The 25,531-nt window shown below is 61.8% G+C and overlaps 3 protein-coding genes across 14 annotated transcripts in view; 2 read left to right on the forward strand and 1 right to left on the reverse strand.

Moving 5' to 3' along the window:
- PGAP2 (post-GPI attachment to proteins 2) overlaps nt 1–3,369 on the forward strand; it is a 58,872-nt gene extending 55,503 nt beyond the window's left edge. For all 7 annotated transcript variants that reach the window (XM_048950854.1, XM_048950879.1, XM_048950868.1 and 4 more), the window contains 2 exons: nt 2,505–2,613; nt 2,695–3,369. In XM_048950854.1, the coding sequence (XP_048806811.1) occupies nt 2,505–2,613; nt 2,695–2,825 (240 nt within the window). In that variant the 3' untranslated portion in view covers nt 2,826–3,369. The remainder of the gene's footprint in view (nt 1–2,504; nt 2,614–2,694) is intronic.
- Nucleotides 3,370–4,926: 1,557 nt separating this feature from the next.
- RHOG (ras homolog family member G) lies at nt 4,927–9,735 on the reverse strand. Its single transcript, XM_048950945.1, has 2 exons — nt 9,615–9,735; nt 4,927–6,254 (listed from the first exon to the last, which is right to left on the reverse strand). Exon 2 carries the CDS (start codon nt 6,228–6,230, stop codon nt 5,655–5,657), a length of 576 nt encoding a protein of 191 aa, XP_048806902.1. The 5' UTR covers nt 6,231–6,254; nt 9,615–9,735; the 3' UTR covers nt 4,927–5,654.
- A 1,251-nt stretch (nt 9,736–10,986) lies between these two features.
- The window catches only part of STIM1 (stromal interaction molecule 1), a 44,371-nt gene continuing 29,826 nt past the window's right edge, over nt 10,987–25,531 (forward strand). Inside the window, exons 1-3 of one of the 6 annotated variants that reach the window (XM_048950293.1) lie at nt 10,987–11,051; nt 11,414–11,617; nt 24,141–24,274. In XM_048950293.1, coding sequence (XP_048806250.1) covers nt 11,509–11,617; nt 24,141–24,274 — 243 coding nt within the window. In that variant the 5' untranslated portion in view covers nt 10,987–11,051; nt 11,414–11,508. Of the gene's footprint in view, nt 11,052–11,253; nt 11,618–24,140; nt 24,275–25,531 lie in introns of those variants that run through there. The other 5 variants (XM_048950294.1, XM_048950297.1, XM_048950307.1 and 2 more) reach the window with 5 other exon arrangements.

Raw genomic sequence — 25,531 nt, forward strand, 5'->3', positions numbered from 1 at the left:
GGTCTGCTGGTGGTCATCATCCCTGGGGGCGTTCAGGGCCGTGGCACTGAGGGCTGTGGGCAGTGCAGTGGGCTCAGGGATCTTGCAGGGCTTTGCCAGCCTTCGTGGCTGTGATCCTATGAGGGGAAGGTCCTGTTTGGGGAACTTGCGACGAGGTCAAGCGGCTGGACGGCAGGGAAACCAGCTGATGCCGTCTTTTTGGGTTTCAGCAGAGCTTTCGGTGCTGTTTCTCGCAGCCATCCTTCAGGACAAAAGGCTCAGCACAGCCATCGTGCCACGGCTTGGAGCCGAGGGAGCAGCGTGGGGCCAGGAGGCTCAGCTGGGGTTGGGGTGGTGGGCAGAGCCCTGAGCTCGGGGGGTGCAGGACAGCACTCTGCTATAGGGCCAGGCTGTGGGGGGGCTGCGTGGGGCCAGGGATGGGCTCAGTGACCCCCGTGGGTCTGTGCCAGCTCGGGATTTCCTACAACCCTGTGATAACCCTGGCAATCTGATCACCTGTGCTGTCTGCCTCCGGGCCGCCGAGCTGCGGTGCTGCAGGAGGGCTCTGCTGTGGGAGGGCATCCGCTCCCAGGCCGTGGCTTTCAGCAGAGCGTCTGTGTGTGACAGGAATTGGTCTTGCAAAAGCCTGACGTTCACCGGGGCCGGGGTTGCAACAGCCCCGCTGCGAGGGCAGGAAGGTGCTGGGGAACTCGCGATGGGGAAGTGCAGATGGTCTCCACTTTAAGGTGGCAAATGGGGAGAAAAGGGAAAACAAAGCCTTGTGGATGTGGGGGGAAGGGAAAGGGGGTTTGGGGCAGGAGGGGAGGGGGAAACAGCGGTGAGAAGGCAGGGGGAATGGAGCTGGAGAGCCCCGGCTGCATGCTGAGCACTGCGCGTGGGGCATGGCGGGGGGCACAGCCCTGCACCCAGCCTCCCAGCCCACTGCAGGGCACAGCACAGCACGGCTGCTGGTTTCACTTCTCATTCGCAAACATCTCCATGCAGCTGCTGTCACTGCAGCCAAGCTGCACTGCTCACCCCATACCTGTGGGGCTGCGGCCCCTGGGAAGCTGCTCCTGCTCCTTCCTGAGGGCTCGAGCCCTTTGCTGTCAGGGTGCTGTAGCTGAGCTCAGCTCCATTCACGGTTATCAGCAGTGCAAGCACCGAGCCTGGCTCTGGGGTGGGTGCACCAGCAGTGTGTGCTGGGGGTCCCCCCCCCCCATTGCTCTGCAGATACTGCAGCACTCAGCACAGGGAGGCCAGCAGAGCAACACGTAGCTCCGAAAAGCCCAAGGCAGAGCTGTGGCGTGGCCCCATTGCAGCTCTGTGGGGACTCTGAGCCCACATGGGGGTCCCACGGCACCGCGGGGCAGGGTTGGGGTTTGGCACAGCCCCACGCAGCGCCGTGCAGCTGCAGCTCTGCTTCCTTCTCCCCCAGCTTCTGCTACTGACTCAGCTCCATGTGCACGGGGAAACGTGCTGCAGCACAAAGCCAACACACTGCGTGGTCAAATATAACGTGCTGCGGTCGGACCCACATCCGAACACTGCACTGTGGGGTGGTGTGAGAGCAGAGGGATGGGGCCTGGAGCCCCACTGCAGCCCCGGGGCTGCGTTCCCTGCAACAAAACCTGGGCGAGCCTTTGGGCTGAGGATGGGTGGTAGATGCAAATGGCTCACGAGGTGCTGCAACCCCATCGGGCTGTGCCTCAAGCACTGCAAGCAGCAGCTGCACAGCTGGAGGGGGTGAGCCAGCAGCATGCAGTGCTGTGATGCAGTGCAGCAAAGCGGTGTGGTGCTGCACGGTGCGGTGCTGCGTGCTGCCATGCAGTGGTGCAGGGTAGGGCCGTGTGGTGCCGCGCAGCACAGCGCCGTGGGTTGTGGTGCATTGCAGTGCAGCACAGTGCTGCATGGTGTGGTGCAGTGCTGCAGTGCCACATGGTGCTGCACAGCACAGCCCTGAGTCGTGCATTGCAGTGCAGCACGGCGCTGCATGGTGTGGTGCATTGCACTGTGGCAGCAGAGCGGGGCTGTGGTGCTGCAGGGCAGCAGTGAGGCAGGAGCAGTGCTGGCAGCCCATGGGGTGCGGATGTGTGGGGCTGAGCTCCCCCAGCCCCAGGTGCCCCACAAAACCGTGGGTCCGCCCTTCCTCTCTGGGTTTTCCTCTGCACCACAGCCTGTGTGTGTGTGTGTGTGTGTGTGTGTGCCAGTGGGGTCATGGAAAGTGTGATGGGGCCATTTACATTTTCCTAACTCTCAGCAGTCCCTGAAAATGGAGAGGTTTGCCTCACGTGAACCAACAGACAGAGGGGGAAGTTCCCCTCCCACTCAGACACAGGCATGGCAGCCTGGTTGGGTTCGTGGGTGCCGTCCCCCCATCCCCGCTGTGCTCCTGCACTGTGGGTTCCCCACACCCACCCAGGCCGGGGGCTCTGGGCCCCATCGCCGTGGGGCTGGGGTTGGGGGTCGCAGCCCCCATCGGGACGGGCTGAGAGCTGAGCCGTGCCCTCGTTATTCTCTCCCAGGAGCGCAAATCCTACAAGTGGAAACAGCTGCTCTTCTTCATCACCTTCATCACCTTCTCCATTGCCGTCTGTGTCTATTTCCACCACAACTGGTACTGCAGACCTGGAGGTAAACAGGGGCGCAGCTGGGTGTGGGGCAGCAGCGGGGCCCCAGCGCTGCCCTCTGACCCGCTGTGCTTCCTCCCAACAGTGTACACCATCTTTGCTTTCCTGGAGTACGTGGTGGTCTTCTCCAACATGGCCTTCCACATGACGGCCTTCTGGGACTTCGGCAACAAGGAGCTGGTGGTGAGCTCGATGCTGGAGGACAAGCATTTCTAACTGAGCGCTCCCATGGTTTGTGCTGCCCCGTGGCGTGGGCTGGGGGCTGCAGTTGCCCCCCATGCTGGGACCAGGAATGGGATTCGCTCCTCCTGGCTGCGCTCCAGTGCTCATCAGAGCTCTGTGTGCTGCTCTGTGCCCCCGTGCCCTGGGCTGAGCTCTGCAGGTGGGATCTCACAGCTCGGGCACCAGGGATGCGAGGGCTGGCGATTGCTGCCTCTTTGCAGTGGGTTGGGCAGAGCAGTTGCTGCTTGTGGTGTTGGGCCCGTTCCCTGCGTGCTGCTTTCACCCCCAGGCTGATGGGATTTATGGGGGACCCTTCATCCAAATCCCCAGAAAGAATCTGTGGCCTAAAAGTGGCAGCCTGCCCCACAGCTCTGGGACCGTGGGCGCTTTGCTGCAGGGCTGGGTGCAGTGCTGGGCTGGGGGTCCCATGTCCCCATCTATGTGTACCCCCATCTCCCACCCAGGTGGGGCGCACAGCCCCTCCCTGCAGCGCCTTCTGGCTTTGGAGGATGAAATAAAGCACTGAGGATTTTTGGGAGCTCTCTGCAGTCTCAGTGCCCTTCGCTGCCCTTCTCCTCCCCCCACTGTGGGGTCTCTGCCCTCTCCCCCCCCCCAGGGCTGCAGAGCCTGGAGCTGTCTATGCTGCCACCGTTTGGGCTCCCATGGGTGCAGCGCTGAGTTGCTGGAGCGGGGCAGCGGGGTGACACGGTGACCACGGATGGGCGGCACCCATTCCCTGCAGGACCCCGAGGCGGTTGTGGGGTCGGGGCCGGATGCGGGAGGTGGATCCGGCTTTGGGGTGGATGAGAGCTGATGGCTGCGCTCCCCACTTGGCCCCTGGGAGCCAACGCAGCTGCAGATGCCGCTGGGGTGGCCGTGGGACATCGGGGCTCCCCCGGTGCTGCCCACACCCCCTGACCTCATAGCGCGGGGAAGAGGAAGCCGTGAGCTCATCCCAGGGCAGGGCGCCGTCCTCGCCTTGTCCAACCCCCTTCCCCCCCCCCCCTCCATCCGTCCCCGCCGGCTGCCGGAGCGCTGCGTCACGGCCGTGCGCCCTTGGCACGGCCACGGAATGGGGACGGGATGGGGACGGGGCAGCGCTGCCCCTTGGTACAACCGCCCACATCACCCCCTGGGCCCCCCCGCGGACGGCTGCGGGGAACAAAAGCCGTTTGTGTGGGGCTGCGTCCGGCTGCGGGGCCGCACAAGGGGCTCCTGTGCACGGCTGACTCCGACCCGTTTGTGGGGGGCTGCAGCGCCCGGATCCTCCGTACCCCCCCCATGTCCCGGGGGGCTGTGATGGGGCTGCAATGCGGGCATCCATGGGGCTGCCAGGAGGGGCAGAGCACGAGCTGTGGTGAAAGGGAATTGTGGGGAGGAGACCCTCCTGCAGACCGCAGCAGTCATCCCTGCAGCGTCCCCGTCCCCACGGCGTCCCTCCGTGCTCATCTCCTCCACTGTCCCCATCCCTGCGATGCCCCCCACAACCCCCCCCCCCCCAAGTCCCCACAGAGCACTTGGTGCTGCCCCAGTGTCACCCAGGGGTGCAGTGCCAGCTGGGTTCCCATTCCCCCATTTCCCATCCCCCCATCCCAGGGACCCCAGGACACAGAGCTGGCACTCGTGTCCCAGCAGCAGCTCCAGGGATGGGAGCAGACAGCAAAGCACAGAAGGCACAGGGCTGGAGGGGGGGGGGGGGGTCTTTATTGAAAGCAGCTCAAGGGGAACTGGATGGGGGGAGCCTGGTGCCACGGGGGGTCCTATGGGACAAACCACTCTGCAGCACTTTGAGGGGGGACAGCGGGGGGTGAGGGGGGTGGCAGTGGGTCCCCAAGGGGCTGGGGGAGCTCAGGCAGGAGCCGGGAGATTCCGCCCCATGGGGCAGCCCTGTCTCAGGAAGTGTTGCTCTGTGCCAGAGCTGGAGAGGGGTCACCCAAAAAGTGATCACTGACAGCCAAGGGGGGTGGGATGGGATGGGATGGGATGGGATGGGATGGGATGGGATGGGATGGGATGGGATGGGATGGGATGGGATGGGATGGGGATGGGGATTGGGATGGGGTGGGATGGGGTGGGGTGGGGATGGGGATGGGGATGGGGATGGGGATGGGGATTGGCATAGGTGTGCGCATAGGGATAGGGATGGGATGGGATGGGATGGGATGGGATGGGATGGGATGGGATGGGATGGGATGGGATGGGGATGGTGATGAAGGGAACAGGAGGGAGCCCAGCCGGCCCCAGGCCAGCAGGCAGGTAGTGCAGTTGGGCTCTGGAGCACTGAAGCTCACAGCTTGGGGCTGGCCGAGTTTGGCCATGCTGCACTCCATGGGAGGCAGAGAGCTCAGGGATGCTCAGAGCTGAGGAGGCTCAAAGCCAGAGATGCTGAGTGCCAGCAGTGCTCAGAGCCAGAGGTGTTCAGAGCTGGAGACTGACAGAGCCAGGGGTGCTCAGAGCTGGGACGTGCGGAGTGGGAGACGCTCAGCATGGGGGGCGCTCAGAGCTGCTGTGCGGCGATGCTGGGCTGCTCAGTGCCAGAGGTGCTCAGAGCTGGGGGTGCCGAGCAGCAGGGATGTTTGGGTGGCGATGCTCAGAGCTGGGGGCGCTCAGCAGAGGATGCTCAAAGCTGGGGGCGCTCAGAGCCGGGGCTTCTCAGGACCGGGGCTGTGGGGCTGCGGCCGCTCGGAGGCTGGGGGCGGTGGGGCCGGGCAGGGCGGCGTGAAGCTCAGCCTGCAGGCTGATCCCAGAGCAGAGCAATGGGGGTTCGGCAGCAGCCCCACATTGAGCCGCTGGTGTCCGTGGGCACGGCAGCCCCACGCCGCCCTACAGCAGCACGCAGGGCCGCTTGGCTTTGGCCGGCGCGGGGTTGAGCACGGCGCGCACCGCCTCAGTGAACACCTCCTTAATGCCCTCCTGCTGCAGTGCTGAGCATTCCAAATATTTGACGGCGCGGATCTGCCTGCACAAACTGAGACCCTGCTGGGTGCTGATGGGCGCCTGGTTCTGCTCCTTGAGCCGGCGCATGGTGTCGGGGTTCGTGCGCAGGTCCTTCTTGGTGCCCACCAGCAACACGGGCACGCTGGGGCAGTGGTGGCAAACCTCGGGGTACCACTTGTGCTTGACGTTCTCGTAGGAGGGAGGGCTGGCGATGGAGAAGCAGATGATGAAGACGTTGGTCTGGGGGTAGGAGAGCGTCCGCAGGCGGTCGTATTCCTCCTGGCCGGCCGTGTCCCACAGGTTGAGGTTTATAGTCCGCCCGTCCACCGTGTTCTGAGCGCTGTAGTTGTCGAAGACGGTGGGGATGTATTCCTTGGGGAAGGCGTTGGTGGTGTAGCAGATGAGCAGGCACGTCTTCCCCACGGCGCCGTCGCCCACCACCACGCATTTGATGCTCTGCATCGCTGCGCCGTCTGCCTCAGCGGCCTGCAGGGGGGGGGATGAGGTCAGGGCAGGGCTGGGGGGCAAAGCGCCACCGCCTGCAGCCCCCGGTGATCGGATGGGGAGTGGTGTGGGATCGTAGGATCACAGAGAGATGGAATGGCCTGGGCTGCAAAGGAGCACAGCGCTCATCCAGCTCCAAGCCCTGCTGTGTGCAGGTCGCCAACCAGCAGCCCAGGCTGCCCAGAGCCACATCCAGCCTGGCCTTGAATGCCTGCAGGGATGGATGGGGCATCCACAGCCTCCTTGGGCAGCCAGGGAGCTTGGAGTTGTACTGAGGGTCGTGGGGGGGCACAGGGCTCAGAGCTGTGGGGATGTGGGTAGTGGGGATGGGGATCACAGCATCACGGAATGGTTTGGGTTGAAGGGAGCTCAAGGATCACGAAGCTCCAACCCCCCACCAATGCAGGGCCACCAACCTCCCCATCTCACAGCAGCCCAGGCTGCCCAGGGCCCCATCCAACCTGGCCTCCAACACCTCCAGGGATGGACGGGGCATCACAGCCTCTCTGGGCAGCTGTTCCAGCACCTCACCACTCTCTCTCTAAACAACTTCCCCCTGACATCCAACCTCCACCTGCCCTCCCTCAACTCCAATCCATTTCCCCTTGTCCTGCTGCCATCTCCCCTTTCCAAGAGTTGGATCTCAGGGCTTTTCCTCTCCATGGTTCCATCATCCTATGCAGCACAAGCTGCCCTGGGCAGCATGCACAGGGACCAGGGCTGCCGCAGGAACTGCAGAGCCCCATGCTGTGCCATAGCACTGCTCTGTGCCCGCTCTGCTGAGGGGCTGGTGGGGCTGATGAGGTCGGTGAGCCAGGCGTAGTGCAGCTGTGGGGTGGGTGGGGGGGTCCCCAGAGGGACCGTGGGGTGCATGGGGCCCTCTTACATGGGGAAGTCACTCTTCCTCTTCCTGGGCTTCCTGCCCACGGAGTTGGTGCTGTGCCCCAAGGTGCCGAGCCCTGTGTAGGGCTGCGGGTGCCATAGGAAGAGGAGCACGAGGCTGGGATGGGGCTGGAGAGCAGCAGTGGGGCTGGGGAGCAGCACTGTGTGGGGCTGGAGGGGCCGCTCAGGACAGGGGTGACCACAGGGCTCTGCTGTGTCCCGTGGCCGTCATGGAATCGTGCCATCCCCATCCCCGTCCCATCGCAGGAAAGGCCGTGGCTGAGTCAGGGCTGTGGGGGAGCGCAGTGGAAAGGCTCGTGGCCATGAGCAAATCGTTGCCACAGGGAAAGGCGTCACTGAGGCAGCATCCACTGCGAGGATCCCCACGTGAGACCCCCAGCGCGGGCACGGGGCACGGAGCGAGCGCAGCGCGTCGGGTTTGTTTGTCCTCCCCGTGGCCGCACCTCGGAGGGGTACCGGGACACCAGGGGTGGCGCTGGCTGCAGACACGGCACGAGGGGCTGACCGAGGTCTCGATGCAGACAGAGGCGATGGCGCTGCTGCGTCCCAGCGGGGAGGGGGTGGAGCCACGAGGGATCCCGCATCAGAGGGGCTGGGCGTCGGTGCCCCCCGTGCCACGGTCCTTGAGCAAACAGCGCCGGGACGCCGCACGGGCTCCACGTGTTGCTGCACCCCTGGCACACCCGGCGCCAGCGCTGTGCTACCTGTGTCCCATCTCCGTCCTCATTCCCGTCCCCATCCCCCTGTCCCCGTGTCCCCATCCCTGTGTCCCCGTCTCCCCATCCTCGCACAGTGCCGCTCTGTTCTCCCACGAGGGTTCCGGCCGCCCCCGCTGCCCCCCCACCCGGCCCCCTCCGCTCGTTTGACCCCTTCTGCCCCCGCTGGGATCAGGGCCGCGAGGAGCCCCACGGAGCATCCCGGAGTAACGCAGGGCACGGACGGCAGCGCCCCCCTGCCCCGCTCCGGCCCCGGCCATTCCTAGGGTGGGGGCTTCGGAAAGAACCTCCGTACGGGACCCAAAGGCAAAGCTCTGCCCCGCAGCCCGGCCTCAGCCCCGCGGGATCGCCCCTCCCCGGCCCCGCAAGAGGAGGGGAAGCGGAGGAGGAAGAGGAAGAGGAAGAGCCGCGGTCCCGCCGCGCTGGAGTGGGTGCGGGCGCGGGGCGCGAGGTGATTCATACCCCACCGCATCACCGGGGCGGGGGAGACGGCGCAGCTGTGGGGCCGAGCAGAAGAAAGGGGAAGCAAAACCTCCCCCGGCCGCTCACCCGGGCACCCCCCCCCCCCCAAGCTGGGGCTTTCCGTGGGGCCGCGGGCCGCTCCGCTGGCACCGGCACGGCGAGCGTTACTGCGGCACGGCGCACCCCGCAGAGCGCATCCGACCCTGTGCGCCCCGCTCCGCGCCCTGTGCGTCACGCAGCTGCCCCACTTTTCCTGCGGTCCCCTCCAGCTTAGAGCTGGGGACACCAAACCGGACGCGGGGACCCAACGCACGACCTCGGGTGGCACCGATGGGACGCGCTGCGGGGGTCCCGCAGGCATTGCGCACCGGGCGGGGCTCCGTCCCCGCTGTCCCCGGGCCGAAGGAAACCCTCGCTGCGCACCCACAGGCTGCTCTGAGCCGCGCGATTTGGGTTTCCCTGCTGTGCGGCTGCGGGTCCGACTGGACCCTGTGCATCACCTCGGCAGCTCCGGGGCATTTTCCCCAGCAGCCCCATCGGGACCCTCAGCCCCAAACATGCACCGGGGGCACTTTGGAGACGCAGGGTAGGGAGCAGTGGTGGGCCGTGATTTGCCCTTCTCAGATCACAGGGATGGAGATGGGGATGGAGGCAATGGGGTCTGGGAATGGGGATGGAGGTCCAGGTGGAGGTAAGGGAGGAGGAGGTGGTGGTGGAGGTGTGGAGATGGGGATGGAGGTGTGAAGTTGGGGATGGGAATGGGATGAGATGGGGATGGTGGAGACAGAGGTACAGAGATGGGGATGGGAGTGGAGATGATGGAGGGGGAGATGATGGAAATGGGGATGAGTGTGGAGATGGGGATGGGATGAGGTGGGGATGGGAATGATGGAGGTGGAGGGATGGGGATGGAATGGGGGGCAGCCCTTCAGGACACACGGGGGTCTTCAAGCAGGCAGCAGGACCTCACATAGCCCACATAGTGCACCAACCCTCCCTAAGTGAGAGGAAGAGGATGGAAGACCTGCAACGGAGCAAGACGGGTCTCCAGGACAGCAGCAGCGCCCTCAGCCTCAGCTCCCCCAATCTATGGGTACAACTGAATGCGGCCCCCCCCATTCCCCGGCATCCCGGACCCACACGGGGGGCACCAGGGACGGCTTCTGCCGTGGGTCAGACGGACGCCCTCCTCCTGGCTCTGCTGCCCGCTCCCCCCATCAGACCCCGCCCTCACAGCCCACCCCGCGCCCCCCGCGCTCACCCCGGCTCATGGTGGGATGCACGGTGGGGGGGGGGGGGTCCTCCGCTCCGCTCCGCGCCGCTCCGCGCCGTTCGGTCCCTCCCGACCCCGACCGATTCCTCCCGCCGAGCCCGGCCCGCCCCCGCCGCTTCCTTCCTGCCTCGGCCCGGAGTGGGGGGGTGTTATAGGGCGGGGGGGGGGGCGTGGGGAAGTGGAGGGTTTGGGGAGGGGAGGGGGAGCGTGGGAACGCGGAGGGGGATTTCCTCTATTGGGGTTACAATCGTCCCCTCGAGGCGTCGCCCCCCAAACCCCACTGAGCCCCCACCCAGACACCCATAGGAGGGATGGGCGCCCCCAGGCAGGAGCCCCACAGTGGTGCCCTATGGAGGCTGCTCCCCGTTCCTGTCCCCATTCCAGTCCCTGTCCCCCCCTTATTCCCATCCCAATTCCTGTCCTTCCCAGTCAGCATTCCAGTTCCTCTCCCATCCTATCTTCATCTCTGTTCCTATCTCCATTTCCAGGACCATCTCATCCCCATGCTCAAACCCAAGTTCTCGTCCCCATTCCCATCCCCATCCCATCTCAATCCTCATCTTATTTCATCCCAGTCCTTTCTCTATCCTCACCTCATCTCATCCCATCCCCAACCCCTTCCCTTTCCCCATCCTCATCCTATCTCCACTACCATCCTCCATTACCATTTCTTTACTCAGAGAGTGGTGAGGTGCTGGAACAGCTGCCCAGAGAGGCTGTGATGCCCCGTCCATCCGTGGAGGTGTTGGAGGCCAGGTTGGATGGGGCCCTGGGCAGCCTGGGCTGCTGTGAGATGGGGAGGTTGGTGGCCCTGCATTGGTGGGGGGTTGGAGCTTCGTGATCCTTGAGCTCCCTTCTAACCCAAAGCATTCTGTGATGCTGTGATGCTGTGATACCATCCTATCCCACCTCCACCCATCCTTGTCCCCACTGCCGTTCCCCATCCCACTTCCCATTCCCATCTCACCCTTTCCCCGTCCTTATCCCCATTTCCAGGCTCAGTTCCTGTCTCCAGCCCCATCCGATTCCCATCTTCATCCCATCCCACCCCATCCCTATCCTTACCCACATCCCATCCCACTCCCATCCTCGCCCCTCCCAGCCCCCATTGCCCCGGGGTGGGGGATGGGCGCTGCTTTTGCCGCCGCTCTCTGCGATCTCCGCACACGACGTCCAATTCTGGTCACCCATCCAATCGCCGCACGCAGCCCTTCCTGCTTAGCTTTCGCGCCGCGCCGGCGGTCCCGCTCCCAGCCTGCACGTCCTCCACGCGTCCAGCAGACGGCGCTGCGGAGCGGCGGAGGTGGGAGGGAAGGGCGGGTCCGAGCGGAGGGGCGGGGCCAACATCCTGCGCTCCGATTGGCCGACCGATGAGCGGCGGCGGCCCCGCCCTCTGTCAGCGAGGTGCGACGGCGGCGCGGGCGGGTGCGCGGCGGGAGAGGAGGGAGGGGGGGGAGGGGGAGGAGAGGGCGGCGGGACGGAACGGCAGCGTGCGGGGAGCGGGGGGGGCGGTGCGGGAATAGACAGCGGGCGGAGGGGAGCGGCCGGCAGAGGACGCGGGGCGGGGAGCGGCGCCGGGCCGGCGGGGGGCGTGGACTGAGCGGCGGGGGCGTGGCCACGTGGTGGGCGTGGCTTGAAGGAGGCGTGGTCACACGGGACTGGGCGTGGTCTGAGCGGGGGCGTGGCAAGACGGAACGGGCGTGGTCAAATCAGGGCGTGGATATCCGGGAGGGGCGTGGTCTGGTCGGCGGGGGCGTGGTGTCACGTGGCCCCGCCCCGACCGGCAGCGCGCAGAGCGGCGGTTCGAGTCCCGGTCCGGCGCTGACCCGGCGGTGCCCCGAGGAGCGTGGAGGCCTCGATGCGGATCAGGAGCTGAGCGGGCATGGAGCTGCGGGCGGCGGCGGCGCTGTGGGTGCTGTGCGGCTTCCTTCTGCAACCGGGCCGGGCCGAGCGGCCGCCGGGTTCCCACCTGGACGAGACGGCCATCGCAGGTACGGCCGGGCCGGGGCGGCTGGGGGGGGTCGGGAGCGGCCTCGGCCGAGCGAGCGCGGAGCGGGCAGCGCCTCGGGGGGTCCGCGGGCCTCGGGATGGGATTCGGGGCCTCCAAGGGTCCGGGGGGAGGGTTCTGAGATCTATGCGGTCTGCGGGCCGTAAGGGGGTCCGAGCCCGGCCCGGTGCCGGTAGGACCCGGAGGAGCGGCGGGTCAAAGCGGGTCCTGAGCCGCGCAACGGGAGCGCCGTTCGGGCAGCGGCCGACGCGTGGGGAGCGGAGTGGCTGCGGGGTCAGCGGGGGGCGGAGCGGCTGCGGGCGCCGCCGAGGGGACGCCGGAACCGGCAGAGGCGCTCCCGCACGGAGCGCTGCCCGCAGCCGCCACGCATCGCCGCTGCCCCCAGGGAGGGGGGGAGGTGAAGTCGGTCCGACGGCCGGTCCGGCTCCGTTCCGAGCGCTCCGGGGGCCGGCCGGGAAAGTGATCTGAGCGGCCCCGCGGCCGCAGGCAGGTTTGTGCCTGCGAGGAATGCTCCGGGACGGCTATTTTTGGAGGCGGCGGCGGCCCGGGGTTGTTCAGCTGCTGCTTGGGAGCGGAGCGGGCCGGGCTCCAAACCTCCACCTCGATGCGCTGCTCGGCCGCGGCCATCCACGTGCAGCGGGTGGGAGCAGCACAGTGCTCTGCACATCCGTGTCCGGACTGCCTCCCCTTGGCTGTAGAGCTGGTGCAAGCTTGGAGAGCTTGCTTGGGTTGGAAGGGAGCTCGAGGATCACAAAGCTCCAACCCCCCACCAATGCAGGGCCACCAACCTCCCCATCTCACAGCAGCCCAGGCTGCCCAGGGCCCCATCCAACCTGGCCTCCAACACCTGCAGGGATGGATGGGGCATCACAGCCTCTCTGGGCAGCTGTTCCAGCACCTCACCACTCTCTCTCTAAACAACTTCCCCCTGACATCCAACCTCCAGCTGCCCTCCCTCAACTCCAAACCATTTCCCCTTGTCCTGCTGCCATCTCCCCTTTCACAGAGCTGACTCCCCTCCTGTCTGCAGGCTCCCTTCAGGCACTGCAGGCTGCACTGAGGTCACCCCGCAGCTTCTCTTCTCCGTGCTGAACAAGTCCAGCTCCCTCAGCCTGTCTTTGCAGTGGAGGTGCTGCAGCTCACAGCTCAGCATTGGGGCGCCCTGGGCTGGCAGGGGGAGCAGCAGGTCTCTGCTGGACCCGATGGTTTGGGATGCTGTGGGAAGCAGGAGTGCAGCTCGGGGCTGGCTGTGCACACAGCTGTGTTGCTGCACCATCAGCTCCGTGTGCCCAGTGTGCTCGCAGGGGATGTGCGTCCTTCCCTGCTGTCCTGACCCAGTGGATGCTTTGCTGTGTGGCTGCAACGCAGGGTCGGTGCTGCAGGGGTCCCTCAGATCCTTCTGGGTCTGCACTCTGTGGCTGTCCATGCTGGGATTTTTGGCTGGATGTGGCACCCAGCAGGAGTGCAGCTCCTCCTGAGGGCCGTCCCCATGCCTGGCAGGTATCATAGAATGACAGCATGGCCTGGGTTGCAAAGGAGCACAGTGATCATTTAGTATCAACCCCTTGCTGTGTGCAGGTCGCCAACCAGCTGCCCAGAGGCACATCCAGCCTGGCCTTGAATGCCTGCAGGGATGGATGGGGCATCCACAGCCTCCTTGGGCAACCTGTGCCACTGCCTCACCACCCTCTGGCTCAAAATCTTCCTCCTCACATCCAACCCAAACCTCCCCTGTCTCACTTTCAAGCCATTCGCCCTCAGGGTGATGCTGGGCTGCACACTGTGGGCTTCTGGCAGCCTCAGGCCGTGCCTCCAGCAGGTATGGAAACATTGGAGGAGCAGAAGGAAGTCATTAGGGGCATTACGTTACCCTGGCTGTGGGTTTTGTACACAAATCCTCCCTGCTTGTTTATGCTTCGGACGTAGCTTTGGGTGCCTGTGTTGGCTTGGCTTCCAGGCCTATTTTTAAGCAACCTACTTTTTCCACTTAGGAAAGGACACGGCTTGGGGTGAGTCCTACCCTGAATGCCCCTTAACATGGATGGGGATGGGGATGCTGTCCCAGGCACACGCTGCTCTGATGGCCCAGTGCTTCTGTATCCCAAAAAGCCACGTTCTGAGGACAGATGGATTCATCCCTTCCGATTTCTGCAGCTCCTGTGCCTGAACGTGTGCAGTTCTTGGAGCACAGGAGCACAGCAAGCAGGGGAACGTCAGGAATGTCCCACAGCTGAGCGGTGCCGGAGCTGCAGCCACTGCAGGAAAGGGGGAAATAGCACGGGATTAAGGCTGCTCAGCATTGCCTGCGTTTAGATCTGTAAGGCTGCCAGCACATAATTAATCTGTGACTAAGCAGAAGAAGAAGTTGTTTTTTCCTTCAGACAAGGAGAGGTGGGAGAAACCTGAATTTGGGGCTGGGAGAAGGATGAGGGGTGGGGGGACGGAGGGGGTTGGCCTCTGCCCTCAGGTTGGATGAGAGGTGGTGGGGTCAGCTTGGGTACTGGGGAAATCCCTTCTCCAAAGGGCAGCCAGCATTGGCACAAGCTGCTGGGGGGGGTCACCGACCCTGGGGGTGTCCCAGAGCCGTGGGGATGTGGCACTGAGGGAGGTGGGCAGCGGGGTGAGGTCACAGAATGGCTCCAGGGTCATCTGGTCTGAACCCCTCAGGGATGTTCATGGTGTTTCCTGGCATCGTCAGCTGTACGATCGGATGCTGTGGAAGTGGCAGATGGGGTCCCATTTATCGTCGAGCTGCAGAGTTGTTGGGTTGGGACCCCCACCACAGGGGTGTGCGCTCAGCTCAGGGTCCCAGTGCCCACCCACAGCCTTGGGCTCCCCCAGCCATGGGGCTCACAGCCCCAGGCAGTGCCGTGGGGTGAAGGGCATCCCCTCACATCCCACCCAGCCCTCCCTCCTTCAGCTTACAGCCATCCCCCATCCCTGTGCCCCATACGGCACCAGGCGCTTTGGGAACGCAGCCTGAAACCTCTGCTGTTGTTGGAAGCCGGTAGGCCATAATTAGCTTACACAGAAATGAAGTGGTCTGGCTCTAAACGGAGCTAATGGGCACTTGAATTTGATTACTCCTGCTGCTAATCAACTGTTGCAAAGCGTGCTGTTACAGAGGGCTCACGGTTCACTGCTGGCATCTCTTATCAGCGCCTGAGCGCTTCGTGGGAGCGTCTGTGCCCGAGAAGCTGCTGTGGTGGGGGTTCCTCCAGCTGTGCAGCCCCAGGAGGGGGACCAGGGCTGTGTGTCCCCATGTCACAGTGTCACCACGGCACTGCGCTGGGGGCAGTGGGCTGTTGGTGGTCCCACAAGTGGCACAGTGTGCGCTGGGGGCACCCATTGCAGGCGGCTCAGTGCCCACCCTGTGCCCATCCAGCTGGGGGTTGTGGGGTGCCAGGAGCACAAGGGCTGCTTGATTTCTGCCCCCTGCACTCCAGGTGCCGTGGTTCTCATCGTGCAGCTCATGTGTTTGTCCTATGGCTGTGGTGGGACGCGCTGCTCGCCAGCACAGGGCCGTGCAGGAGGCTGTTTGCTCAGCTGAGCGTGGGGACAGGTCGGTGCCAGCTGGGTGGCTTTGTGCCACCGGGCTTTGAACAGCACTTTCTGTCTTTGCTGCTTAGAGACGATCGATGGAGAACGATGCACTGCCTCTCCTATGAGAGCCGACCGAGGTGTTAGCAGCTGGGTTGGAATCATCACCTTGTGAAGGCAGGAAAAGCCATCTGAGAGCCCCAGGCTGCCCCACTGAGCCTCATGCCCACAGCTCACACAAGCAGTGCGTGTCCTATGGGGCACTGTGTGCTTGTGTGCCCTGTGTGTGTGTGCATGAGTGATGCAGGGAGAGGAGCTGCTGGTGGTGCTGTGCTAGGAGGGGATCTGCAGTGTGCTGCCCTGTGTGCCCACCCTGCTGTCCAGGGGGTCCATAGGTGACAGCAGGACAGGGGAAATGGTTTGGAGTTGAGGGAGGGCAGCTGGAGGTTGGATGTCAGGGGGAAGTTGTTTAGAGAGAGAGTGGTGAGGTGCTGGAACAGCTGCCCAGAGAGGCTGTGATGCCCCGTCCATCCCTGGAGGTGTTGGAGGCCAGGTTGGATGGGGCCCTGGGCTGCTGTGAGCTGGGGAGGTTGGTGGCCCTGCATTGGTGGGGGGTTGGAGCTTCGTGATCCTTGAGCTCCCTTCCAACCCAAACCATGCTGTGATTCTGTGCTGCACTGTTTTAGTTGGCAGGGAAAAGGCAAAGCTCCTTTCTCCAGCAGGCACAGCCCTCACCTACAAACAGGGAGATTTATTTTCTGCCTCTCCATTGTGGTTGCTGCTGCTGATGACTTTGTGTTCTGCTGCGCCTTGGCAGGGAGGGGAGCCGAGCCCTGTGCAGTGTATGGGAAGCAGAGGTGCTGAGCAGCCCCAGGGCTGTTCCCTATGGCTGCACTATGAGCTGTGCCCGCCCTCCCTGGGTGGGGGGATGTCACGAATGCTTTGGCTGCATGCACTGCTCCAGGGATCCCCTGCAAGGGAAGCCCGACTGCTCTGCACACCCTGAGGCCATGTGAGTTTCCTGGGGGCTTTTGTCATGTTGATGGGACGAGGGGGAATGGTTTTAAACTAAGGAGGCTGTGGATGCCCCATCCCTGCAGGCATTCAAGGCCAGGCTGGGTGGTGACAGGACAAGGGGAATGGCTTGAAAGTGAGCCAGGGGAGGTTTGGGTTGGATGTGAGGAGGAAGTTTTGGAGGCAGAGGGTGGTGAGGCAGTGGCACAGGTTGCCCAAGGAGGCTGTGGATGCCCCATCCATCCCTGCAGGCATTGGAGGCCAGGCTGGATGTGGCTCTGGGCAGCCTGGGCTGCTGGTTGGCGACCTGCACACAGCAGGGCTTGGAGCTGATGAGCGCTGTGCTCCTTTGCAACCCAGGCCATTCTAGGATTCTATGGTGGTCTGCCCCATGGTGGGCTGGCCCTCCATGAGCTCCTGCATCTCCTGCAGGCAGCAGTGTTACCCCCCCAAGGGATGTGGGCTGCTGTCACTGCTCCCTTTGCACCCTTGGAGCTTTGGTGTAAATCAGAATTGGCGATTCTCCATAAGACATGAGGGATAAATAAGGTTAAAATGGGGAGAAGATGCCCTTGTATGGTGATATGGGGCTGGTGAAGCTTCCTGGAGTGAATTAGGCTGTAAAGGGACATTCCCTGTTCCTGATGGGGAGAAGCAGCAGCCCAGCACCCAAGGGACCTCCACAAGGGGCTCATGGTTTGTGGCTCATTGCATGCCCAACCCAGCTGCTGGAACTGCTCTGTTTGCCCATAGGTGCTTCTCTTATCTTTTTGGTATACTATAAAGAAGAGAGATATAAGAGAGGAGGAGGAGATGGTTTCAATGGAGGCCTGGCTTAACCGCTTCCTTCCAGTGCTGCATCTCACGGCTACAACCCAGGAGCTGCTCAGGCTGCAGAGAAAAGGAGCACAGTGATCATTTAGTATCAACCCCTGCTGTGTGCAGGTCGCCAACCAGCAGCCCAGGCTGCCCAGAGCCACATCCAGCCTGGCCTCCAATGCCTGCAGGGATGGATGGGGCATCCACAGCCTCCTTGGGCAACCTGTGCCACTGCCTCACCACCCTCTGCCTCCAAAACTTCCTCCTCACATCCAACCCAAACCTCCCCTGTCTCAGTTTCAAACCATTCCCCCTTGTCCTTTAGGGGTAGAGCCCAGCAATCAAAGCAGGCTGCTTGGAGCATCCCATGTGCTGCACAAGCAGGCCTGGGAGGGCACCCAGCTGGGGGTGGTGAGGAAGGTGAGCTGTGCCTGCTGAGCTGTGCCTGCTGGGCTGTGCCTGCTGCGCTGTGCATGCTGGGCTGTGCCTGCTGGGCTGTGCCTGCTGGGCTGTGCATGCTGAGCTGTGCCTGCTGAGCTGTGCCTGCTGAGCTGTGCATGCTGAGCTGTGCCTGCTGCGCTGTGCCTGCTGCGCTGTGCCTGCTGCGCTGTGCCTGCTGGGCTGTGCCTGCTGCGCTGTGCATGCTGCGCTGTGCCTGCTGCGCTGTGCCTGCTGCGCTGTGCCTGCTGCGCTGTGCCTGCTGAGCTGTGCATGCTGGGCTGTGCATGCTGGGCTGTGCCTGCTGAGCTGTGCATGCTGAGCTGTGCCTGCTGAGCTGTGCCTGCTGCGCTGTGCCTGCTGCGCTGTGCCTGCTGCGCTGTGCCTGCTGCGCTGTGCATGCTGAGCTGTGCATGCTGAGCTGTGCATGCTGAGCTGTGCATGCTGAGCTGTGCATGCTGAGCTGTGCATGCTGAGCTGCACTGCCGTCACGCTCCTTGCAGGCAGAGCTGCTGGCGCAGCCCGGCGCTGGACTTTCAGCGGCGCTTTGAAGCCTCCCATCCATCTCCTTTGATCCCAGCATGGCTCTGCCAAACAGCCTCCGTGCCCACGTTGCTCTGCAGGGCATCCTGCAGCTCGGTGCCAGGCTGCTGCGTTGGTGCTCATCGATGAATGCTTGTTAGATGCCAGAGGGCAGCGATGTGTTCCTCTTTGCAATGAGAAAGCTCGGAGAGTTTTTGCTTCTGCCTGCAGTGTGCAATGATTGGCACACCTTGCTCTCGTTGCTCCCAGTGTCACCCAGAGCTGCAGGCTGGAGGTCCCCTCTTCAGGCGACGCTGCAGCAGTGATGCACAGAGGATCAGGGGAGTGGCAGAAGGGTTGTGGTGGTTTGGATTTGGTTTCTTCTCAGCTTTCTTTGGCACGGTGCAATTTCTCAGGCAGGAGTGACTCACCGAGCTCCACGCTGTGGTTTCCTGGCTTTCAGCAGTGTTTCTTTCACTTTGTGTAAGTGATGGTTAGCTTTGCATCGCAGTGTCCCTGGGCTGCACCAATAGAAGGGCGGTGGGCAGGGATGGGACTGTCCCTCCTCTGTCTGCCTCGTGAGGCCCCACATGGAGCACTGCATCCAGACCTGGGACCCCAGCACAGGAGGGATGTGGGATTGGATCCAGAGGGTCCAGGGATGCTCAGAGGGTCCAGGGATGCTCAGGGATGCTCAGAGGATGGAGCACCTCTCTATGGAGGCAGACTGGGGGAGCTGGGGGCCTTCAGCCTGGAGAAGGGGAGGCGGCAGGGAGACTTCATTGCAGCCTTGCGGTACTGAAAGGGAGCCTATAAGCAGGAGGGAGAGTTGTAGTGCAGCAGCCCAGACCTGAGCAGTGTGAATCACACAGAGCTGCAAGTATCCTCATGCTGAAAGTATTTGAGGAACGCCCTCTTGCTCAGCTTTGTTAATGGGACGTTGTGGTAGGAGCCGGAGGGGATGCACCTCGTGTTCCTGGCAGTGCTTGGATAACCATCGTGCTGCGTTTGGAGCATGGAGCAAAGGCTGGGAAAGCCTCTGTTGTGTTGGTGCCGTGTTTTCATTCACCATTTGCTGCTCTCAGAGAGAGCATTGGATCGCTCACAGAATCACAGAATGGCCAGGGTTGGAAGGGACCTCAAAGATCATGAATCTCCAACCCCCTGCCACATGCAGGGCCACCAACCTCCACGTTTAATGCTAAACCAGGCTGCCCAGGGCCCCATGAGGACGTTTGGTTTCCATGCAGTGGGACCAATTTGGGGTGCAGGGTGGGCAGCCCATGGGATGCTGCTGTTGGTCACAGCTTGGAAGCCACATTGGATGGATGAGCTCTCCATGGGTCCTATCCCTGCCCGTGGGGGAGCTGGGGCTGTTGGAAATGGGCTTCCCAAGGAGCAAAAGCAAGCAGGAGTTGGTTCTGCTGGCACCCACGTGGTGTGATGTGTGCTGTCCCCATCCCCACCCCTGCCCAGCCCTATGCAGCTTGCCAGCCTGGCTGCTCACAGCCCTGGGCTGCCCCATCTCTCAGTCTGCAAATGATCAGCGCTGCGATATTGAACGTAATTAAGGAATCCTGGCCTGCAGGACGCGGAGGCACTGCTGCACCCAGCAGAGGACTTCCTTAAATCTAAAGGGCCCTCCCAGTTTGGAGAGCTGTGATGGTTCGATTGCCATCAGCACAGAGGGGAAGGAATGCATGAGCAGTTTGGTTATTTGCTTTGGTGTTACGCAGTAACCCAGGCTTTGGTCATTGCAGCCCTTTAGAACTTTCTCTTGCCTTTCGCAGCCCATCTTGCACTGCTGCTTTCCAGCAGGTTCTGTGCAGAAGCACTGAGCTTTGCAGGGCTGGATGGAAGCAACCTGCTTACCTTCCATAGGCAGAAAGCAAACAGGGACCCCTGGGCTGCAGGGAAGGGCTGGGGGTGCTGGGACAGCAGTGAACCTCAGGGCTCTGCTGGTGCTGGGAAACTGATGGCAAAAGTAGTGGGGCTGCATTGGGATGGGGTGAGAGGTGGAAATTTGGGAGGGGGTGCTGCAAAGCACTGAAGAGGTGGGATGGCAGAGTTGGTTGGGAGCAGTGGCTGGGGGTGCTGGGGTGGCTTTGCTGCTGTTAAAGCTGGAGAACCTGAGTGCCACGAGCAATGAGGGGGCAGTGAGCTTTGCAGAGCTGTGCCAAGGAGAGGAGCCCAGCCTGTGCACCCACTGGCATGGCGTGGTCCCTAAGTGCCAGCAAGTGGGGTGCAGGGGGGGCTGTGCTGTCCCCTGTGCCTGGATTGGGCTCCCCACATCATCCTGGAGCACCTTGGGACCCCACAGCTGCTGTGCTGCTGTGCTGCTGTGCTGCTGTGCTGCTGTGCTGCTGTGCTGCTGTGCTGCTGTGCTGCTGTGCTGCTGTGCTGCTGTGCTGCTGTGCTGCTGTGCTGCTGTGCTGCTGTGCTGCTGTGCTGCTGTGCTGCTGTGCTGCTGTGCTGCTGTGCTGCTGTGCTGCTGTGCTGCTGTGCTGCTGTGCTGCTGTGCCACAGCACGGCTCTCTCCTGTTTCAGGTGCCCCTCCTTGCAGAGGCACCCAAGGGCGTAGCTGAGTGTACCAAAGATCAAAAGGTCTAATCCTGCCTTTTGTTGGCACCTTACCTGGGCTGCTTTCTTCCTTTGTGCCTTGTGCAATCTGTTAAAGAGTAAATATTTGATTGCTTCAGGAGCTCCCTGGCAGAGGATTGGGGTGTCTGCGCTGCTGTGTGTCTGAGCACAGAGCTCAGCTTTGCTGCTCCACCACTGGGCTGCCCAGGCAGCGGTGCTGCTGAGGGGACGGTGATGCAAGGCAGCAGTGAGAAAGCATGAATATTTCAGTAGAGCTGAGCCAGATGTCCATCCAGCTCCAAGCCCTGCTGTGTGCAGGTCACCAACCAGCAGCCCAGGCTGCCCAGAGCCACATCCAGCCTGGCCTTGAATGCCTGCAGGGATGGATGGGGCATCCACAGCCTCCTTGGGCAACCTGTGCCACTGCCTCACCACCCTCTGGCTCAAAAACCTCCTCCTCACATCCAACCCAAACCTCCCCTGTCTCTCTTTAAAGCCATTCCTCCCATCCCAGCTCGCTGCTTTGGTGACATCTCAGAAGCTGAAGCCTCGTGGTGTGGGAAGCAGCGCAGGCAGGAAGGTCGTGTGGAGCCCTTGTTTGTATTAACAAAATATGTAAACAGTTCTTTTTTTCCCCCAAATATCGTACACTTTCTTTTTGGCTGCCGTTTTGGTGTTGATGGAAGCAGGCTGTATAAATCACAGCTGTTCTAATTGAGCTCCATCACATCCCATCCCCACAGCCGCCCTCATTGATGGCACCTCCTGCCCCCAGTGGGGTGTCCTGGGGGGGGGTGTTGGTGGGACTGTTCTTCCTTGGGCCTGGAATGAGGCACATTGCTGCTTAAAGCACCTGTTGATGTGGGACATCCATCAGCATGGGGCTGAGTGCCTGCTGGGCTTCTGGGGGGGGGGGGGGAGCTGCATCCAGGGCAGCTCCAGTGATGGTGGGGCTGATAGCAGGGAGATAAGGAAGGGTGAGGTGACAAGAGGAGGACGAGTCAGTGGGGCTGTGGCAGTTCTGGGGGGGGTCTTTCCTGGCATGGATGCTGGGATGAGGATCTGTGTGTGGCTGCAGGAACCATCGCAGCCCAAGTCACAGAGTTCTGGAGTTGCAGAGGTTGGAAGGGACCTCAGCTCACCGAGTTCAACCTCACTGCTAAAGCAGGTCCTGCGGTAGGTGGGTGCCCAAATGGGTCTGGAGTGTCTCCATAGAAGGGATGGCTGTGTGTCTGCAGTGCCTGGGGGTGGCCACCTGTAGGATCTGAGGGCTGTTCCCATCAGGCTGTGATACCGCAGGCTGTTTGAAATGCAGCCTGTCTTAATCTCCCATTCATCTCAGGCAGGGCTGCTCACCCAGCCTTTGTTCTTTGTTGGGGGATGGCCCCTGGGGTTCCTTCCTTATCAGCTTGCCTTATCAGCACGAGCTTCATTGCTCCTTCTGGCCTTCCACTCGCACTGTTTCTTCATACCCAGGCTGCAATTAATTAGTCAGCAGCACCCAGTGTTGGGCAGCATCAGGGAAAGGCACACAGAGAGCATGAGGAGCACAGGGATATGAAGTTGTGGCAGGAGAACAGGCACAGCATCTCCTGGTGCCCCACATCCAGCTCTTGGTTGGTTGGCCCTAATGAATTCTTAGGAATATCTGGCAGTGAGCACTCATGGCTGAACCTGTGCTCATTTAGGAGCCCTGCTATGGATGTAGGGTGACTGCAGGGTTTGGTTTGGTCCTGTGCTCCAGCGTGAGCATGAGAAGCTCTGGCAGTGGCAAAATGATGTCTTGCTTGCTGTGCTCCTGTTTGCTGCTTCACTGAGTGGCCAAGGCTCCCCTTCCCACAGCATCACAGAATGGTTTGGGTTGAAGGGAGCTCAAGGATCACGAAGCTCCAACCCCCCACCAATGCAGGGCCACCAACCTCCCCATCTCACAGCAGCCCAGGCTGCCCAGGGCCCCATCCAACCTGGCCTCCAACACCTCCACGGATGGACGGGGCATCACAGCCTCTCTGGGCAGCTGTTCCAGCACCTCACCACTCTCTCTCTAAACAACTTCCCCCTGACATCCAACCTCCAGCTGCCCTCCCTCAACTCCAAACCATTTCCCCTTGTCCTGCTGCCATCTCCCCTTTCACAGAGCTGACTCCCCTCCTGTCTGCAGGCTCCCTTCAGGCACTGCAGGCTGCACTGAGGTCAGCTTCATGGCTCCTGATGGATGCACGGATGGTGGCTCTTAGGCTCATTTCCCATTGATCTCAAGCAGTCTTTGCTTGGAAACTCTTACTGTGTGTGTGCTTACAGTGAGTCCAGCACAGCCTCCATTGGGCTGGGGGCTCTCTGCTGAGCTTACAGGACCACTGTGTCTTGAATGGGGTGCCTGGCCTGGGGTGTGGGGTCTCACCATGGATGGGGTGGGATTGGGATGGGGATGGAGATGAGGATTGAGATGGGATGGAGATTGGGGTGGGTTGGGATGTGAATGGAGGTGGGATGCTCTGGGATAGATGGTGCTGGTGGGGACTCAGGTGAGCAGCAGGATCTACAGTGTTATCCTTGAACCAGAGAAAGCTGTGCAACAGCAAGCCAGAAAAATGCATTTCCTGCTCAGGAAGAAGGGTGACTTCTTTTAGTTGGTGTGCTGCAGGGACACCCTGCTCTTGGGCACTGTGCTAGGGGGAAAGATTGGCTCCGGCAGCCAGGCGTTTTGTGCGTGACTGGGGGCTGTGCCATGGGTTGTGTTGGGGTTGTGCCATGGGTCATGTTGGGGATGTGTTGTAGGTTGTATTGGGGTTGTGTTGGGGCTGTGTTGTGGGTTATATTGGAGCTGTACCATGGATTGTGCCATGGGTTATGTTGGGGTTGTGTTGGGGTTGTGCAATGGGTTGTGTTGTGGCTGTGCCATGGGTTATGTTGGGATTATGCCATGGGTTGTCCATGGGCTGTGCCATGGGTTGTGTTGGGGCTGTACCATGGGCTGTGCCACAGGTTATGTTGGGGTTGTGCAATGGGTTGTCCATGGGCTGTGCCATGGATTATGTTGGGGTTGTGTTGGGGCTGTGTTGTAGGTTGTGTTGGGGTTGTGTTGGGGCTGTGTTGTGGGTTGTATTGGGGCTGTACCATGGGCTGTGCCACAGGTTGTGTTGAGGCTGTGCCATGGGTTGTGTTGTAGGTTGTATTGGGGTTGTGTTGGGGCTGTGTTGGGGGTTGTATTGGGGCTGTACCATGGATTGTGCCATGGGTTGTGTTGGGGCTGTGCCATGGGTTGTGTTGGGGTTGTGTTGAGGCTGTGCCATGGGTTGTGTTGGGGTTGTGTTGGGGTTGTGCCATGGGTCGTGTTGGGGCTGTACCATGGGCTGTGCCATGGCTTGTGTTCGGGTTGTGCCATGGGTTATGTTGGGGCTGTGCCATGGGTCGTGTTGGGGCTGTACCATGGGCTGTGCCATGGGTTGTGTTGAGGCTGTGCTATGGGTTGTGTTGGGGCTGTACCATGGGTTGTGTTGGGGCTGTGCCATGGGTCGTGTTGGGGCTGTACCATGGGCTGTACCCCATGGGCTGTGTCCTGGCCTGCCTCACCGTGGTGTTTCCTCCCCCAGCAGAGTTCTGCCGCATCGACAAGCCGCTGTGCCACGATGAGGATGAGCAGCTCAGCTTTGAGGCCGTCCGCAACATCCACAAGCAGATGGACGACGATGCCAACGGCAATGTGGACGTGGAGGAAAGCGATGAGGTTGGTGCTCCGTGTCTCCCTGCCCTTCTCTACAGCCCTGCAGGGCTGCCTGCATCCCAGTGTGGGGCTGTGGGCTGCACTTTGCTCACCTGGTGAGGAGATGCCGTCCTGTCAGTCTGAGCTCTGATCCCAGCTCTGCAATCCCTGCAGCATGCGGCTTTTCTGCTGTTCTGGGGGCTCCTGTGCTTCATCTTTGGTTACACGCAGGCAGTTATCAGTGCATCCCAAGGCTGGGAGACAGGTGGATCTGCTCACATGCCCACGGTTTTGGTTCGTTGCTCCTTTTGTAACTTTGGAGCAGGGAAGGCTGTCTGCTCTGCTCAAACCTCCCTTTGCCATCTCACTGCTGTCCCTTCCACTGCGCTCATCCCCCAGCACACCTGGGGCAGTTATCACACCTTTGAGGAAAAGAAAACTCGTTTCTGTTGTCTTGGCCTTTGAAATGTGAGCTGATGGCTGCATGAAAGAGAAAGGAAATGATTGCTTTCCTGCATAAGCACCAAAAGAAGCAATGACTGCTGGAGCAGGGAAAGCTTTTTGTTGTTTGTAACAGCTTCTCCATTGCAGCGGGTGCACAGGTGAGGGATGCTTTCCTCTAAGCCAACAGATAGAGGTAACACAGTTGAGGTGTTGGAAGAAGGCAGACCGAGGGGCTCTGCTATGGGCTGTGGGATCCCCATTCCTCACCCTATAGAGGGCTGGGAGCACAGGATGGAGGGACGCAGGGCTGAGCAGAGATGCTGCTGTGCTCTGAGGGCTCAGTGAGGCTGTGCTGATAGGGGAGCCCTACAGAACACACAACCTGTGTGTTGGTGTTGCTGTGGGCTCACTGAAGTGCAGCCTGCTGCTTCGGCACCCGCAGCTTTGGCCTTTATTTTCTCTTTCCTATGTGCTTGGCAAAGTAGAGGCTCTGAGAGCCCCTCAGTAGTGCTGTTCAGTGAGCAGCCCTGCAGAGCCCTGCTCTGGGATGCATCAGACAGAAATAGCCATCCAGAGGCTTGAACCCCTGCACCCAAAGGTTGTGCTATGGGGCAGTGCTGCTGCTCCTGCAGGTCCGTGTCCCCATGTGGGCACAGCAGCCTGGAGCAGTGCTTGTGGGACACATTCAGCCCGGTGCTCCCATCCAGCAGCGCCATTCCCTCAGCCTAAATTCCACTGGGTGGAGTAATTAAAGCAAATGAAAAGCTTTTTTTTTCCCAGTCAAAGAAATGAAAAGCTTTCAGCTGCATTCCCTGCAGCGTTCCCCTGCGGCGGCTG

Source organism: Lagopus muta, chromosome 1 (assembly GCF_023343835.1).
Source record: "Lagopus muta isolate bLagMut1 chromosome 1, bLagMut1 primary, whole genome shotgun sequence".
In the NCBI taxonomy this organism is placed as follows: Eukaryota; Metazoa; Chordata; class Aves; order Galliformes; family Phasianidae; genus Lagopus; species Lagopus muta.